This window comes from Ooceraea biroi, chromosome 8 (genome assembly GCF_003672135.1).
Source record: "Ooceraea biroi isolate clonal line C1 chromosome 8, Obir_v5.4, whole genome shotgun sequence".
Taxonomy (NCBI): Eukaryota; Metazoa; Arthropoda; class Insecta; order Hymenoptera; family Formicidae; genus Ooceraea; species Ooceraea biroi.
In genome coordinates this window covers 11,011,093-11,029,003 of record NC_039513.1, presented here as the reverse complement: position 1 = coordinate 11,029,003, position 17,911 = coordinate 11,011,093, and the positions used below count along the sequence as shown (strand labels likewise).

The 17,911-nt window shown below is 37.8% G+C and overlaps 5 protein-coding genes across 8 annotated transcripts; 2 read left to right on the top strand and 3 right to left on the bottom strand.

Moving 5' to 3' along the window:
- Positions 1–30: 30 nt before the first annotated feature.
- LOC105275452 (ubiquitin carboxyl-terminal hydrolase 10) lies at positions 31–6,689 on the bottom strand. Its single transcript, XM_011332283.2, has 9 exons — positions 6,338–6,689; positions 5,150–5,336; positions 3,242–4,582; positions 2,950–3,145; positions 2,604–2,850; positions 2,374–2,472; positions 1,909–2,073; positions 1,541–1,781; positions 31–1,417 (listed from the first exon to the last, which is right to left on the bottom strand). The coding sequence occupies exons 1-9, from the start codon at positions 6,353–6,355 to the stop codon at positions 1,128–1,130; spliced, it is 2,784 nt and encodes a 927-aa protein (XP_011330585.1). The 5' UTR covers positions 6,356–6,689; the 3' UTR covers positions 31–1,127.
- Positions 6,690–7,326: 637 nt separating this feature from the next.
- Positions 7,327–9,539, top strand: LOC105275453 (cytoplasmic tRNA 2-thiolation protein 2). Its single transcript, XM_011332284.3, has 3 exons — positions 7,327–7,678; positions 7,746–8,020; positions 8,104–9,539. The coding sequence occupies exons 1-3, from the start codon at positions 7,608–7,610 to the stop codon at positions 9,141–9,143; spliced, it is 1,386 nt and encodes a 461-aa protein (XP_011330586.1). The 5' UTR covers positions 7,327–7,607; the 3' UTR covers positions 9,144–9,539.
- Positions 9,540–9,806: 267 nt separating this feature from the next.
- LOC105275454 lies at positions 9,807–10,951 on the bottom strand. Its single transcript, XM_011332285.3, has 2 exons — positions 10,799–10,951; positions 9,807–10,215 (listed from the first exon to the last, which is right to left on the bottom strand). The coding sequence occupies exons 1-2, from the start codon at positions 10,807–10,809 to the stop codon at positions 9,891–9,893; spliced, it is 336 nt and encodes a 111-aa protein (XP_011330587.1). The 5' UTR covers positions 10,810–10,951; the 3' UTR covers positions 9,807–9,890.
- A 260-nt stretch (positions 10,952–11,211) lies between these two features.
- LOC105275455 (ankyrin repeat and LEM domain-containing protein 2) lies at positions 11,212–14,910 on the top strand. 3 transcript variants are annotated; one of them, XM_011332287.3, is made up of 11 exons: positions 11,212–11,352; positions 11,472–11,737; positions 12,018–12,334; positions 12,473–12,784; positions 12,901–13,056; positions 13,253–13,464; positions 13,528–13,675; positions 13,765–13,906; positions 14,041–14,149; positions 14,229–14,357; positions 14,445–14,910. In XM_011332287.3, the coding sequence occupies exons 2-11, from the start codon at positions 11,593–11,595 to the stop codon at positions 14,494–14,496; spliced, it is 1,722 nt and encodes a 573-aa protein (XP_011330589.1). In that variant the 5' UTR covers positions 11,212–11,352; positions 11,472–11,592; the 3' UTR covers positions 14,497–14,910. The 3 variants fall into 3 exon arrangements, with proteins under 3 accessions (XP_011330589.1, XP_011330590.1, XP_011330588.1); XM_011332288.3 differs by having other exon boundaries at positions 11,217–11,737; positions 12,101–12,334; XM_011332286.3 differs by having other exon boundaries at positions 11,217–11,737.
- A 98-nt stretch (positions 14,911–15,008) lies between these two features.
- Positions 15,009–17,801, bottom strand: LOC105275457 (clathrin light chain). Of its 2 annotated transcripts, XM_011332289.3 has the most exons (7): positions 17,641–17,801; positions 17,114–17,276; positions 16,853–16,969; positions 16,668–16,754; positions 16,446–16,557; positions 16,036–16,047; positions 15,009–15,374 (listed from the first exon to the last, which is right to left on the bottom strand). In XM_011332289.3, the coding sequence occupies exons 2-7, from the start codon at positions 17,271–17,273 to the stop codon at positions 15,194–15,196; spliced, it is 669 nt and encodes a 222-aa protein (XP_011330591.1). In that variant the 5' UTR covers positions 17,274–17,276; positions 17,641–17,801; the 3' UTR covers positions 15,009–15,193. The 2 variants fall into 2 exon arrangements, with proteins under 2 accessions (XP_011330591.1, XP_011330592.1); XM_011332290.2 differs by lacking the exon at positions 16,036–16,047.
- Between the last annotated feature and the right edge of the window lie 110 nt (positions 17,802–17,911).

Here is a 17,911-nt window from a genome sequence, read left to right as displayed (position 1 = left end):
ATTATCTATCTTATAAATCTCTACTCATTTCACGAAAGGTTGTTTAGCAGTAAAATTTCCGTCGCACAATTCAATCGTACGCAATCGCAGCAAACAATTAGTTGGATTTTCAAAGTTACACAAAATGCATTTCTGAAACATTTTCGAACGCAATAATAAACGAACTTTGCTGAACACACTAGGTTTCAAGAATCAATGCGCATGGATATTACACAGAAAATTAAATACAAAACGTTCGGCAATCGTACATATATATAATTTTTCTGACAATATTTCAGTTCTTTGTCTTGCCAACTATTGCTTAATCAGTGAGATGAATTTAAATAATGTGTTTGATGGGGATACAGAAGAAAATATCCATAGAAATATATAATGAAACAAAATGCATGCACATGATTCGCGTTATATACACTGAAACCGCTGAATACGAAAATGATTAATACATGTTATGGAGAATGTCTGGCAAGTTGAAATCGATTTCTACTGTACAGGAAGATCATATAAAAAATAACCTATGTATTACATATACAACGTCTGCTCTTACTTTACACACACACACACACACACACACGTCGTCATAAATTTCAAAAATCTTTCTTACACTTTTGCTCGATTCTTCGAATAAATTGAAAAACCAGTAACATTTACAATATAATCTTAGAGAAAGAAGAATATATATATACATACTATGTAAATAGCTATATATGTATGTACAAGCGCCTCGTTTATCATCTCACAAACTGTAACGTATAAAGCATTTGATATACAACGCTTGTTAGATCCACTAAAAACTGTGAATCCCCATATCGGAACCTCGGACGAATTTTAATGTTTCGTCATGTTTCTTTTCTTTTTTTCAGAAAATTTCTATCTCGGAACAACAATGTTAATCGAAATTTTATGGAAGTACAGGAAGTTGTAAGATGCTGATCTACGCTTTCTCTCGCGCTATGGATAATATAAACGGTTTTCGTATTTATACTTTTATTTAAATATAAATATATATGTATATATATCAACAAGAAACTTTTAAACTGTAAAAAGATACTCTAAGTCCCATATGTACAAGTAAAATCTATTATCTAACTATTTATAATATTATAATATATACAGTTTCGTACAAATTCTTAAGCGCCTATACGCGGGCCATTCGACTGATTATTACCGATGGTGTCGCACCTTCTGTAATAAAGCAGGTAGGGTACTCTTGGCGATACCGGCTTCAGTACGTTGCTCTCCGAAACGCACTTCACCGAGCTGTCGTCGTATCGTATCCAGGACCCGTACCCTACGTGGAAGGCGTCCGTGACGTAGTGGCCCTTGGTCGTCTCCTTGCCGTCGTGATAAGTCACCGCAAATAATTTGTACTGCTTTTGCCTGGGACTTAGCTTCTTCATTGTGTTTGGAGATAGGCATTCTGCGAAAATAAGAGCATCATGTTACAAAGAGGATGCTCATCATCATCGTGTCCGACTGCGAAGAACGCAACATGGACAACATGTAGAATTGTACATATTTAGACACACAAACGTATACTTACTTCCATCGATCTTTAGGTCTACGGGGAATTCCATGCTCTTAAGTATCTTGGAACATCCGTTGGAATATCTATCGAACTTGTAGACAAACCATTTCAGATGGAGGATGAGGACGACGGGCAGCTCTTCCAGCGTGACCTGCTTCCACGCTTCAATCTGTTTTCTGGTTTTGCTGCACCTCATCCCCTCCAGTTGATCTTTTCCAACGAGAAGTTCGAAGGCACTTCGCACGGACTCAGCTTTCTGTAAAAAAAAATAATAGATATCGTGTTATACTTTGCGTTACATTTCACGTGTATTATAATTCAATGTCCGAAAAACTTGGAGTCTGTTTAATCGAAATTTATAAAGAGGTTTTTATATTACTAACGTGAACATCGAGTTGCAGCGTGAAAAACGGCTGTATATTTTCCGTTGGCTGCTCTCCCGCCCGCGATATTCTGGATCGCAGTTGACCCCGGAATATGTCGGACAGCGGAGTTCTCTCCAACTCCGTGGATCGTGTGGCAGCGCCCTTATTTTTTGGTCCCATTACCTAAAGAGAAAATGTAAAATGTTTTTAATTTGAGTTTGTCGAAACGGAAAGATAGAACGTAGAACGTGCTGTCGAGTTCCAAGAAACATATTGTTTACGTGGCATCTGTATAGTATTGTTTACATGACACTTTATGTATACATATACACACACACACACACACACACAACATAGCAAATACTACATTAGATATTAAATATTATATTATACGTAATAACAAATGTTATTTAATATAATTTAAAAATGTAACATGTACAAATATATTATACATATATAGATGTGTGTTTTTAAAAGTTTTACCTGCCACTCTTCCTCATTATGGTCATTGTGGTTATTACGGTCATTACGATCGTTACTGACATTGTTCTCTGCTCCCTCATTATTGACCAGTCTCATGAGCTGAAATAAAATATTTATAAATTTTCGTTAATATATTATATTGCGTTTTGCAATGATTAAAGTATAAACTTTTAAAAGTCTCGTATTGTACAAGTAAAATCTATCAGTATCTATCCAAGTTTCAAACATACCTCCAACATCTCGTCGTTGATGCCATTTAATAAACAAGATAGAAACTCTTCGGCATCTTGCTGCCCATCTTGAGAAAAGACACTAGCGGCGGAAGTATATTTCAACATGGTATATACATATGATGGCTCGAAAGCAACGCCGCTATGTATATCTACCACTGCGTCGTCTCCACGCTTATTCGCTCTGTCTTTCCTGGGCAAGCGGGCAGCCTCGGTCATGGGTACGAACTCACGAACAAATTTGATCCTTTTTTAAAAAAAAAACAAGAGAAGAGATAAATTTCTTTGTTCAGCAATTAATATAATTATTTGATACAATATAATTACATGATATGATTTTACTTACATATTGTCAAGCAAGGGTGTGAGGGCATTTCTCCAATTTTTTGGGACAGGCATAGCCATGAGAAGATTGTAAAACGGCGGGCAAGCGAGCAACGCTTGCAAAATACTATTAATATAACAATAATTGCTACGATTCGTCAATCCTCTCGGTATCAAACTCACGGTGTGTTTATCCATTCGATAGCTGGATAAAAACTCTGGAAATAAAAATTTTTTGTGTCTCAACGTGCATCAATGTACACTCAAAACGCATATATTGTAATCATTGAAAAACAATTGAGCCCTTTACTTACCACCTATCCTAAACGTATTAGGGTCATAGTAATTTTGTAGCACGCCATTTAACGTACTGGGTAAACCGTTTTGCTTTTCTGGCGTGGTATCAACGCTCGTCGGCTGCTTCTGCTCTGGCGATCCGTTCTGGTGAATCGTGGTATTTTCACTCGCGCACGCCGCAGTCTTGCACGATGAAGGCGCTTCAGAACAGTTCTTCTTCAAGAGACTGGCGTAAGACCTCTTCGGTTTGGGTGTTTCGCATGCAGATACAGGCGATGAAGCGTTCGGCGTGACCGGGGAGGAACCGTTTGGCATGTCGCTGACAGTCTTATCTTGGACATTTTTCGACGGAGCGGCGTCTTCAACCTGCGCTTTACTCTCGCCCGCTCCGTGAACTAACTTAGGCGAATCGTTTACGGCAGTCGTCTTATCGTTGGGCGCGTTTTCATCCTTGATTTTTTTGCAGATATTTTGATCCACCTCAACGCACAACTCGTGTTTCTCCATCCCATTGCAAGTCTCACTCGTGTTTCGCACAACGCTGTGTTGTACCCTCGCGTCGCTCGACGCCTTCTTCTTCTCATCGTTAGTCACAGTTTTTCTAATGGCAGTGTTTTCCTTCGCGTTTTCGATGGTGGACTCTCGCCGAGTCGAGTTATTTACAGTGACGGTATTCGTGACTTTAACGATGCTAGCCTGCGCGGAGCCACTGCTGCTGTCGTTCACTTGCCGGCAGGCCGACTCGTCGGAGGTGCGTGTGTTTTGTACAGGTTCGCTACGCGACTCGACGGTCCGTTGCTCTACCGGTTGCTCTTGCTGGGATGGCACGGGTTGCAATTGTTGCACAAACGTGTTGTGTGGCGGGATAGACAACGGTTGGTGATGCTCGGGATACGTCGCGTGCGGGGGGGACGAGGGTATCGCGTGTGCACTTGGATGCGGATGAGAAATCGATATCTGTGATGGATACATGGATGGATAATAGATCTGTCCGGAAGGTGCTACCTGAGGCTGTTGCGTCGAAATTGGATGCTGATCGGTGTACGTGTAGTATACGATCGGTATTTGCGAATGAAACTGTGCCTGCTCGCCCATGTATTTCGACTGCATCTCGTTGGCGGGATTCAGCGTTCGATTGTAATTGTCCCTCCTTCCGCCCCTGTGCCGACCGTTGCGATGTCCATTCTCTCTACCGTAACTCACGTCCTGGATCTCAGTGCCAAGATCGTATCCAGGATGCGGATATGCCATTCCAGACATGAACGGCACGTGACCGTTCGCGGGAACATTGTACATTTGCGCTTGCCAATCGTTGCACATTTGCGTCATTATTTGTCCTGAATAGGTGGATGGCACCACTGTAAATACACCATGAGACGTTCGCAAAACTTTTTGGATATTATATAACAATGTTAGATTTTTTTAATAAAAAAATTGGGTCTTTAAGGAAAAAGTTTAGTTCAATTTTCAACAACCGACGCCACATACATGTAATATGGGCAACAATATTGATAATGTGTGTATCATAAACAATAATATCTAACCGTAGATACCAATAGTGATTACTTGGTTGACCAACAACTTGTTTCTACTGAATGCAACAAAGAATATTAAATAACTTGATACGAGAATCGAATCGAACTTTTTGAAGCACAATTTTACAATAAATAACTTAAGTTCAATTTTTCTCGAAAAAATGTAGGTAATAAAAGAAGAATAATCAAATTTTACAAAATTTTCTTTTCCACTAGAAATCCGCGAATATAAAACTTTTATTATATATGAGAATAATATCAAATTTAATGATAATATTGTAATGCACTATTAAGTATCAGATTATAAGAAGAGAATTATGAAAAACTGTACCAAAAAAATGAGACATGCATACATTTAACAATACATTACATAAATGTTATAATATTTACCATTGTACCAAGAATGTTGCTCAACATTTTGCACTTCTGTCATCGCGACAGAATTATTATCGCTGTTATTGTTGTCTGATGTATTCCATGGCAATTTTACAGTTTTTATATCAGAATTGAGAATGGTCATTAAGTTATCTTTGTCACCTTCATTCAAATCATGTAAATCCAGAAATCGTAAAGCCATCTAAAAAGATTAGGTCATATAATATCATAATGCGCCTATATATGATTGTTACATGTTATTATAAAAATTAATATTTCACAAAACGTTATTTCAATTTTCTTCTAGTTGCTTGATATCTTCATAACAAAGTAATAAAACTCGTAAAGTAATAAAATAGTAATAAAGTAATAAAAACTTATTAAATTTAGAGTGACCCTTAGGTTTTGGTAAACCTAGAAAAAGCTAAACTTCGAAACTTAGGGAAAGCTAAACTTGAAATGATTGCTTTCTTATCTTGCCAAGAACTGTCCCATTGTCCTTTAAAGACACTTTATAAGAGAAAGCTTAATTCCTCATATTCTACAAAGCAGCTCAGTTCATAAAAGGAGACGGTTATTCTTAGAAAATAAGTACTATATTAGAGAGTATTCAAAAAATAAGTACAGGGTAGGTAACAAAAGCAATAAAAGAAAACTAAGAAAAAAAAGGAAGAATGGCAAACTGGTTTGTCATGCAGCATGAAATGTAAACTTTGTTGCTGTTTTTATCAACAGCAATTGTTATGTTACACATGCGGCATCGTGAAAACAAATTGCAAAACAAGTATCGAACAAAACTTAACGAATAAATGGAATGAAAGTTTTTATTAATCCCGCACTGTACAGTAAGCAAGCTAATAATTATTATAATAATTTTGAAAGGAATTCTAGATCGCGAATGAGAACGCTCAAACAATCTCAAGATCGCCTTTACAAAAATAACGTAAAACAATGCGAAGAAAAGCGTTTTGAGCAATATTCCTGGGAATTAATTTATAGCCAGGTACAAGACGAGTCTGCTTATCGAGCACGTTAAAAGATCATCGGATCAATATGTACGAAAATTACAGCAAATCTATCGGAAAGGTCCGTTGATATTCGTCCGGGTGATATGGTAACATAACCTCGACTGCACGGTCGGTCGAACAAAAGATGCATTTTTTCGCGATTCACCGTGTTTAGGAATTAACGATGCTGTCTTACCTCGTTTCGCGTATTCATGCTTACAGCCACAATGTGTACAAAACATTAAAAATAGCACGAGCCTTGGGGCTTGGAGCTCCGGTAATCGGTGTTGGATGTGACCAACGGATCGTCCACGTTCCACGATGGATTCTCACCGTTTCACATTAATAACGTACCTCGTTCGTGTAACTACGACTGTAACGCGTCTGCGTAAAAATAATGGAAACTCTTCCCGATCTTGCCTCGTTCTGGACACTAAGAAAACAGGTTGGCGGACTCGAGGCGCGAGCATTCACGATGCGGCAGCTGGGCACGAGCGGTCCAACGCAGACGCCGAATGATCAGGAGGTAAGCTCGGCTCCAAGTGTGAGCAACACCAGAGCCAGTGCGGCCAAATGCGAGAGACTCCCCACCACACGGCACCTGCGCGCGCATCATCTAACACGGCACATGATAGTCACGTGGTAACATTGGCAGATTCGTACTCGATGCTACGCGCACTCGCACGTTTGGGATCTGTATGAATTTTTTGTACTTGCGTATTAGAAATATTGATAATATATGATGTATAAAATATAAAATGTATACAGCTATTAATATAACATAATTATTAATACCTTTATATTCATCCACAATTTATTTTCCTTCTTTTCCTTCTTTTCTAGGCACAATAGTACCCTTTTTGAAAAAAGTCTATACGGCACTGAACGCTAAGCCTCCCACTAGTCTGTGGCGCTGCGCATGCCTGAGATTCGTTTCAGGATTGGTCAGTCTTCTAGCAACTTTTATTCTTTCTCTTTTCTCTCTCTAATGCCTCAGCGTGTATGTATGTATGTACGTACATTCCTAAAAGTGCAAAAAGTTTATGCAACATGAGAAACCTATTGATATATTTTAAGATATTTGTTAACTGTTAAATAATTTATTAGCTATTCGGATAGCTGTATTAGGATTTTACATTGGAAAGTCCAATGGGAACTTAATTCCATGGGACGTTCCACGCCTGTATTTTCATGCTGTCGATCTGAACTTGTTCTAAAATCAATTTTTATCGAGAATGAAAAAGCATCTACAAAAATTGCATTGCAAAAAGTTTTAGACGTAATCGTAAACAATTCGACCAATCGGAAACATTTTCAAACATAGTAAATAGTTGACCGCGATTGGTAAGCTTGCTTACGACTTTGTTTCAGACTAAAATCTATTTACGTGCACTGGTTTTGTGAAATCTGCATAAACGAAAACATTGTTATCTAATAGCTGTCGCCCAAAAACTACACAAAGAAAAATGTGTTCGTTAAATGATTGCAGCTATAATGATAACAATGAAATTCACGAATTTACGAAAGACTTATCGACGTGAGTATAGTTAAAAATTATTAGTAAAATTAGAGAGGATGAATATTCAATTATTTGATATTTACAGAGATGCAACACTATGCAGAAAATGCAGGTCTAAAGATATTGATATTTTGTTAGTCGGACAAAGCGGTTACTGTAACGCATGTTTTTTGACTGCTACGAATCACAAGTTTCGAGCAGCGCTCGGTAAATCTAAAATTATTCGCCATGGAAATTCTGTACTGGTCGATTATTCGGGCGAACTAAATTCCACGGTGCTTCTACATCTTATTAAAACTGGCATGAGCGAGTCAGTTCACAAGAAACTTATCTTCAAGACAGTAGTTTTGTATATCGATGGTGAGATATAAATAAATTATTTATTTGTATCATATTCAGCTTCGAAACTATAAAACGTCTTGACAATTTTTCTATTCTTGCAGATAGTACCGTAATGAAAGAAACAGATGAGGAAAGATGCGCAGTAAGATCTAAAATTATTGAGCAAATCAAGGATTTCGCATTTACTGGCTATACTGTATCGCTCAGTGAAGTTTTAAAAAAGGAGGATGATGTAAATATAAAGCTTGTGGATCATGACCAGGAAGTGGATAATGAGAACAATGATCAACTGCTTACAATATTGGCCAAACTGCCAGATGACACCTCGAGGCTAGATTTGCTTTTTCAATTACGGCGAAAGTTGCTCATAGTTGCAGCTCGAAAACTAAACTGTGACAAGATACTCCAAGCAGATTGTGCCACGGACGTTGCTACAAAGGTGTTGGCAAATATATGTTTGGGTCGAAGCGCGCAGCTTTCTACGCTCGCTAATTTTTGCGACGCTCGATGCGCCGATGTGAAGATACTCAAACCCATGAGGGATTTCACGCAGCAAGAATTGTTACATTATTCAGAGTATTATAAGATAGATTCTCTTAAATTGAGAGATCTCGGTGTGTCAGGACCGGCGACGTCTATACAGGCGTTGACACAGAAATTCACAACGGGATTGGAATCTCAATTCTCTGGCACGGTGTCCGTTGTATTTCGCACGGCTGAAAAATTAAGCGCGAGGGGCAACGAAAATCAAGACGTGGAAAACAATTGCGTTCTGTGCGATGCAAAGCTGGACAATGAGTCCAGCGATCAAGTATCCGCAATTAGAGCAATTCGAGTTTCTAGAATAGTATCGTCCGATTGCGTTCTTATAAAGAACCTTTCCAGAAATATGGAAAAGGGAGAATCGAATTGCGAAAGTTCGCAGCCGGACGATAAAGAATGCAGTGCCAATTGTTGTCGGAGTAATAAAAAGAAACGAGCAAGTTCGGAAGATATCCAGAAATATTTGTGTTATAGCTGTAGATTGATATTTCGGAATTTGAACATACCTAATGCTTTGCCCGCGCCTTTATTATCCACCATTGAACAAAGGCTGGCCTTAAGAAACATGAGAAGAGAAATCAATGATTTTTTGTTGTGAATAGAGTGAATTATACTTGAAAAAGTTTTTTGAATTTTTTCTGAACACCTACAATCCATCGTTTCATTTGGGGAAGTAAAAAAATCATGCAAAATGTGAGAAAGTCGGATAATCATGGCTCGAAAAGACGTGGTACCTTGAAGTTTTGCACGGTTTGTATAACTGGTAAATGGCTTTCAAAATAGCTCTGGAAATAATGTGTATTGTCAAAAAATTTCTAAAGTTTTCCAATTTATAGTCCATTTTTGTACTAAAAAAGACTTAAACGTATTAAGAAACGCACAGATTCCATTGTGCGCTGAAGTGAAACGGACGATACTAATCTCTATTTTTATTGCCTGTTGTACTTAGCATTGTGTTGGGCTTAAGGCTCCCGAGTTGAGCCCACCACCACCATATTTTGATTAAAAAAAAAAACACTACAAATCGCTTCAGCACACTTGTAAAATACTCCGAAAACTAAGCTTTTCTGTTAACAGTCAATTAATAGTCGTAAAATGACTGTAATAGGAGACTTGGTCATGCGGAATGACTGCGCGTGTGCAAGACTATTTTCATATTATGGATATTCTTTGATTATATTTAAGACGATCTTAACATAAGAACGAACTACGAATATCGGCCTAAGGACAGGAAGAGACAGGAATTTACAATAGACAATTATTAAACAAGAAAACACATCTGCCGTTTATTAAGTTCTGACACTGTTACGCATGAACTATAATCCGAGTTGCGAGTAATAACGACTCAAAAAAGATCGAGTGGTGGAAAAGTATCTGGATACTGTTTATCCCTTTCACCACTCTTGTATTGGCGTTTCCTTTCTTCTCTCATTAGTGCGGTACGTCGAAATCGTTTTATTCGGTATATACATTCATATAAATCTTCATATATCAATCTGCACTTTTTCCGACCTATGTGATGGCCATAAGCTTCCATGCAGTCGCTGTAGTGCAACTCGTACATCCCGCAATCTGTACGATTTTGATAATTGATTACCCGAAGAAAGTAATCGCTAACAGGCGTTTTAATGAAGGGTGCAGCGTAGGGCTCCTGGAGAGGCTGGTCTCGTCTGAAAAAGAGCGATATTAAGAAGTATCTATATATCTGATACAGTCAACATATTATGCAAACATTATGAAAACATACAATACTCATAGAAAACATAGAGAAAGATAAAAAGTTCTATTTTTCTAAGAATATAATAAATGTAGATAATAAATTATGTAGGTAAGTAATAAATGTGAGTAGGAAACAATGGCCAGTACATAAGTAAGTGACGGCCATAAAGAACAATGGGCTTTTATGGCCCATTTGGCCAACTGGTCCCTAAGGGAAAGTGATCAATACGTCCTTGTACTTGCTGAATATAAAAGTTAAAATTCTCCAAATATAGGCAAAAATGTAGGCATAGTATAACAAGTATAATGACATAAGTAATAAATGTAGATAATAAAAGACAAACAAATAAATTTTATCCTGGAAGTTTACGAATATGAAAACTGAAAGCAGAAAAATATTTTTAACGCGATAAAGAAATTTCGAGATACAACGTAACCTCACGATCGATGTTAATAAACAGTTAATAATTCGAGAATGCGCACTGTCGCATGTAACAATGCATAGAACAAAGAAATGTGTACGATATTACGTACATGTTACCCATTGTTGACACAGAAGAATTGTTTCCTGAATGTTTACACTTCAATTATCTCAGAGCATATCAAACGATTCACCTCCAATACGCTTTTATGTAATCGTCGATAGGGAAAACAGTCAACAGGGATAACCTGACACAATAGTGTTACCGGGAAACTTGAAATTGTCACCGCACACGCAAATTTGTATGGTGCTAACGTAAAAATTCTCAAAGATAACAATCAATTTGTTTCATCATTGAATACATCCAATATTATAACAAAAAAACTAAATTAATAATCTTGTCGTTTCATCTAACAGCATGATAAAATTTCTTTACAGGTTATGGACATAGAGGCCCTCGCAGTGAATGCTTCATCCGAATCGCGGGCGTATGCGCTCTCACATGTATTGTCTCTTCTAGGTAAGTTAATCCGTTGCGATCCGTTGTGCTCTGTTTTTTTTTATCTCGAATTGCTTGATGTGTATCTGTGTCAACACCACGTCTATACGTGGCTCTTACTCGATCATCAAACAGTATTTTTTCGAGGATAAAAGAATCGTTTGTAAGGTATCTTCAGTTTGCTCGAAATATCCGTTTCTCGAGTAAATCGCGAAAATTCGTGAAATCGATCGGAATCGATGCGAGTCGAGGAATGACCGTGCACCGGTTGACGCTTTGTTTTGCAGCAAATGTCATCGCCTTGTAACACGTGATCTTTATGAGGCAACATCGTGATACCTTACAGTGGCGTCTCGTGGATTCACCGTTGATGCGTTAAATGAAAATTCCGAGGGAAAAGTGATCGCGATGAAGGAGAATGAGGAGAAGGAGGATACGGAGATGCAATCTGCGTGCGACGAGCATGCTAACCTACCGCGCGAGACGAGAAACTTTCATGCTGTATACGTACCACCGGACTCCATAGATGAAGATAAAACATATAATAAAGAAGGTAAAATTAGTGGACGATGGCCACCAATTAGAGTATAAATAATAAACTTTCTTGAATCAGTGCTAGATAAATAGTAGCAATAATGATAATCGGAAAACTACTTGGTATACATAGACCAACTTGTGTTTGATAGCTCTAACTCTAAACAGAAGACAGTGCTATCAATAATTCGTATAATGAACATTTTTTTAAATTAACTTTTTACTTCAGAGGTTTAATTATTGTTATTGTCATTCTCGTAAAATATTGTATTAAAATATAATGTGTCTTGTGCATGCAGAGTGTGTTCATATTTATCAAAATAAGGAAGAAGCTTTACAAGTGATAAAGATACATAAGAAAGCTCGTATGAAAACGTTTAAGAATCTTGCCGATGCCGAGGCATACGTGAAACATGGACTCGAACTTCCTACCATAAAGATATCCACTGTCGCTAAGACACAAGAGAAACCTAGTAATTTTAAAGCTCTAAGGCCACAGGAGCTTGTGGGTTTTAAAAAGTTAATCGAGAATGGGAATTTGGATAAGATTAAGAATTACGTATGGGAGAACCCGAGATATTTAATTAGCAATGGAGATACGCCTGCGATTTTGCAGGTAAATACAATATTGTGTTTTTAACGTAAATAAATTATAATCTCTGATCATTTTATGTTAAATCATTCCGTATTTCTCTGCGTGGTAAATCTCCGAGTGTATTTTCTTACGAGAGACAACTGTGTCATAATTTTTTAGGTTGGCTCCCGGTACAATGCGTTGCACATAGCAGCGAAGGCTAACAAGCCACAGATATGTGAGTTCATATTGAACACTGTTGGGCATTCTAAATTTTTGCAATTACATCATGGAGAGAAGGAGGAGAGAAATAATCTGAATCTCATGGAGATCATGCTGGATTTGTACTTGAATACACCCGACAAAGGTCTCAATGAGACCCCGTTGCACTTTGCCGCTAAATTCGGCTATAGGGATGTAGTACGGGTCCTCGTCTCCTATTCTCAATGCATTAAAACCTTGCAAAACAAGTACGAGCAGATGCCTGTCGATGTACGTATCGAGTAAATTCTTTGTCCAATTTTTCTGATGACTTGATCTAGACGTACTTACTTAATTTTTACTACCATTTCCGTCATGAACAAACGTGCGTACTAATGATATTTTAGGTAATATGCACGAGAAAGTGCCAGGAAGATGAGAATCTAAAACGTGAGATACGCCTGTTGTTGGAAGATCAGTTCTATGTACCTGTATTAAGAGCAGAGGGCAATATATGCCCGCCCACAATCGGGGAACCGTTCTCCCCGACCAGTCCACCCACTGTAAGTCTGCGCTCATACACGTAGGTCTGAAAAGAATCTCGCATTTAAATTCGAGACACAATATTTTTACATGAAATTCTCTCGATATTGTTTTATGTATCGTTCACATATTAATTTGAATATTGATTGTAACTTGATGCGATTATATGTATATGTCACATTGTTGCTGAAGTATACTTACTATTAATATTTTCAGAATTTAAATAGAGATCCCATTAGTCCACGTGTAGAAGTAAGGGCGTTCGCCGGTCCGATGACAAAGTCGCAGGCAGTAGAGTTTCGGAAAAAGTGGAAAACACCGCCACGTATCACTCCTAGAAGGGGTCAAGGCGATGCATCCTGCGTTATGAATAGTCCAATAGCTTTGAGACTGCAAGATACGGAAAAAGGATTGGAATGTGTTGGAAGGTGCATATATTAAATTAAAACTCTTATTATTATATTTTTAATTTTTTGATAAATATATTTTAGAAATCTTGCTGAAGAATATCGTGTGTCTTGGAAGGAGTATTGGCCCTTTTTGAAAGATTTCGTCGATTTCCGGACTGATAAGGGACTAACAAAACTTGAGGAGTATTTAGAAGAGAAGTATAAGGAGCAGTTATATTGCTTCATGATGGTATGAAAACTTTATTGTAGACTTCTGAGATTCGGAGTTAACTTTGCTAGGTAACAGTTAGGTTTTTTTGAAAAATGGCTATTTTTCAGAAAAACCTGACTAATGATACCGCTACAAATGCGCGCCAACAGACGCCAGAGAAAAGTTTTAATAATGATATACAAGACTTGTGTGATAAATTACGCTTATGCTTATTACTTACTGAGGATGAGGAAGCTGAGGAAAATACAGGTATTGTTAATATTTTATTTCTCTTTTGTTGCGCTTTCTGTGATATGATGATAGTATCTTGTAACATTATTTTTAATGATTTTAATAAATCATCGATAACAATTTAAACAATTTAACTTTTATTTTTAACGCAGAATTTTTTACACCTCCGTCGTCGCCAGAACCCAGCCAGGAAGATTCCGATGATGATATGCTAAGTGCCGAGGAAGAAGATGAAGAAGATTCCATAATATTTATTGAAGGGTGAACAAAATTTTTATTCTTTCTTTTCGGCAGAAATTTATCAGAAAAAATATTTCCATAAACAATGATGTTGTTTCAGATCTTTACCAACGAGAGTAGATTACGCCGTTTATAATGCACTGTCATCTACAATTTGCAGCTATACGTTTCCTAACGTTTATCGTTGGAGGCATGATATGCAGCTAGCTATGAAACGTGATCCAAATAGGTAGATTATTTTGCATCCTGACCCTCCATTGTCTTCATTAATTTTCTTTCTATATCTATAATCCTTAATTTCTTCCTTAATTTACAGGTTTAAGAATATGGGACCGTTGCTTAAGAGACAACTATTCGCAAACAATTAAAAATGCATAACAACCAAGACGAAATATTGTTTGCCAATTTGTATTGATTAACGATTGACGACTGGCTGCTGCTTCTTCTCCCTAGGTCTCACCATAACGGAGTATAATATAAAGAAATAAAATTAGTTTCCACTTCGAGTTAGCGCTAAACTCGGTGCCACTGACGTTGACAAAAGAACGTAACAGTTAGAGTAACATTGCATTACACTCCGTGCAAATTTTTTTATATAACGTTTTTGCAACTAGAGCCCTAATTGTATTTTAAGTAAGATAAGAGAAAGAGATATATATATATATATTTTGTGACGTTTTTACAAAGGACATATAAAAGAATCTTCACGGCGAGACCTGCGAAATCATTACTGTATTTTTATTGTTCACTGTTGTTTACAGTTACAATAAACATTCATTACTGAAAAATACGATGTGCCGATTTCTCGTCTTCGACACATATGTATATTCTACAGGCGTACGTGCAAATATATTATTCGTGTATGTCATGGTATATTTTATTATCAATAATCTTTATTATTCACAATAATATTACATACTTAATTTTTAACAGAACATTTATGAGTGTTCTTTCGTTAATATCGGCGTGGCCACACGACGTGCGTTATTTACTTAGTTTTCTTTTTTTTCTTATTTACTCATATCCTCAGTGCCTAATTACGAAGATAGCTCCAATTCAATTTAATCAAGCGTTAATGGGAGTGGGCGGTGTCTGCTTTAATTGCAAGATAATCGAACGCATTCGGGAAACGTCCTTGGATGTGCGTGACGACTTGGGATTGAATTCGCATAGCTTGGCAATGCGTTCCCACTCGGTGCCTGGTTCGACCTCGTCTGCCTCCGCAACGAACTGCTTCTCCGCATTCCTATCCGTAACAGAGTACGCGTTAAATCAGTGCGTTAAATCGCATAATCGCGTATCAGTTAGTAATATAATGGCAGAGAAATTAAATGACAATTAAAATTTTAATCAAGTCTCAATGTCTCGAGAAACATCATTTCGACACGGAAAGAAATGTTTTTTATTTAAATACTTTGATAAAACAAAGTTATGACGTATGTAGATGTCTCAGGTTCAATGCAAGAGAGATGCAAGAGTCATTTATCACAGACACGTTTTTACATTTGTACTGTGCATTTAATGTAACATTTGATTGATTGGAGGAGTTTGCTTTATGGAAACTTTAGACTTGGAATAACTGAAAGATAATTGGCAAACGTCGGGGATTAATCAGTGCAATTTGCATTTGCAGTCGGTCAGTATATGCGTATATTTCGTATGTGTAAAGCAAACATAATATTTAGAGTAATCTTTTATCAAGCTTATCGTCTGGTGCACTTGCTCGTAGCAACTTATTAGGAAGCGTAGTCGCGATGTTGAAAAAGAGAAGGAATTGTGCTTTAATATTTCTGATTCATTCTGATTAGACATAGTAGACGGAGCCGTTGTCAAAGCTGTGAAAGCGAATCCGTGTTGCATAGCAATGCGATGCATGTTTTCATGCAGATAAAAGTATTTTAACTTACTTGGCTGATTCCCTAAGAAGCGAAATGAAAATAACACAATTATATACATGTTTCAAACTTGAGAAATATATACACAGCATAATGTTGGACTAATTATCAGTATCATAATAAACTACGTTAAATTTACGACATCGAAACGATAATTTAGTCCAACATTTGTCATACTTTTCGATAAGATTTTCCTGCGTTCTATCGCGTTCTATCGCGTTCTATCGCGTTCTATCGCGGTTTTCAATCTTTCTATCTTTCTTGACGTCATTATTGTTATGTACAAGCTTTGTTAAATATAGTACGATAGATATCATAAAAATTGCTGATTAACAATCGCACTTCAATGTTTAGTATTAGACTGCCAATTCTGCGCGAAATAGAGATACATAAGAAGAGTAAAGAGTGAAGATGAGACTCACCTGTTAGTGGTTTTTGTTTTATTAATAGCTTCTGCGTGATGCTTGTACCATTCCTCCAACTCTTTCTTCGCGGCTTCTCTCCATTCCTCCCTTTTCTTTTCCTCTTCCGCGTCTGGAAAACGTATCAACGTTATGTTACTCATAACTTGCTGTCAAAGTAATCATGAGAAACATCTTGATAATCTCTCAATCTAATTTTGTTCAATAATTAATCGCCTTTACCTTTCTCTTCCAGCCGTGCCTTCTGTTCTTCTCTCCACTTCTTGATCTTTTCAGGCTCCTCTTTGACCGGTGCAGGTACAGCTGGTTCTGCATATTATTTGCACAAGAAATCAATAATTAAACATTCTTCAACGTACGAAAAAAATGAAAATACGTTTGAATCTTCTCAACGTGTAGTTTCATACCTGCTGGTGCTGCTTGTCCCTCTGCGGGCTGTCCAATGGTATCTACCATTTCAAAACTGCCTTCAGCATCGCCGCCTGGGCCAACTTTTAGATTTCCGAATTTTCCAGATAAGTCATCTGTGAGACATTATTATTATTATATTTATACGTTTAATATATCTCAAACATATAACAAAAATCTTTATTGTAGCATTTCCCATTATGTAAAGGCAGATAAAGATCTGTTGCTTTATATGTTTATCACGTATATTGAGCTTTTACCATCAGATTGACCTCCCGCTGCTGCTGCTGCAGCCAGAGTCACAGCCATCGGCGTAATGTCTTCCTCCAAACCAGCTAGCTGATCCTGCTCTCTCGCTAGGAACTCCGCTGCTGGGTCCACCTCGGGCTCGTTCACGAAATTGTCACCAAATGCGTCCATTATCTGCAAATAAAGAAAGTAGATGACTATTTCTTCGTGCTCGTCAATGTTCATGCATCTCCTGCACGGAAACAACGCAGTCCAATCTCTATCATCATACAATAGGGTCATAGCGTTAACGTATGCATCGATATAATAGGCTTGAGAGTGTGAATAGAGTAATAGAATCGAAATGTCAACGTATGCGCGCATCGATAGAAAAAAGCGACGTAAATAAAATATATCACGCGAGGATCAAATGTCAGCGTCGCTTTGACGTTTAAGGTTAACCCAACGTCTGCCTAATTTAACCCGAGATCCACTCCGTGCCGTTTATCCGTCCGCGATGTACATGTTCAGAAAACGTTCTCCAATCGCCAACACTCACTGACAAAGCGTAAGCGCACGATCTTTCTCCCGGGGAAAAGCTACGGAATGTACGTCCACTGGAAACACCTCCTTCGACCTGCACTACGTCCCTCCGTCGGATTGAACGTCAATCGTCTACGTCAATATCAGCGCGATAGTACAGTGCGCGCGACGTACATACGCCACATACGTGTACACGATATATCGAGGATGCGCGTCGATGAGAGGGCCGCGCAGCCAACTCACGCCGTGACCGCCTTCGCCAATTTGAATGAATCACCGCCCAAAGG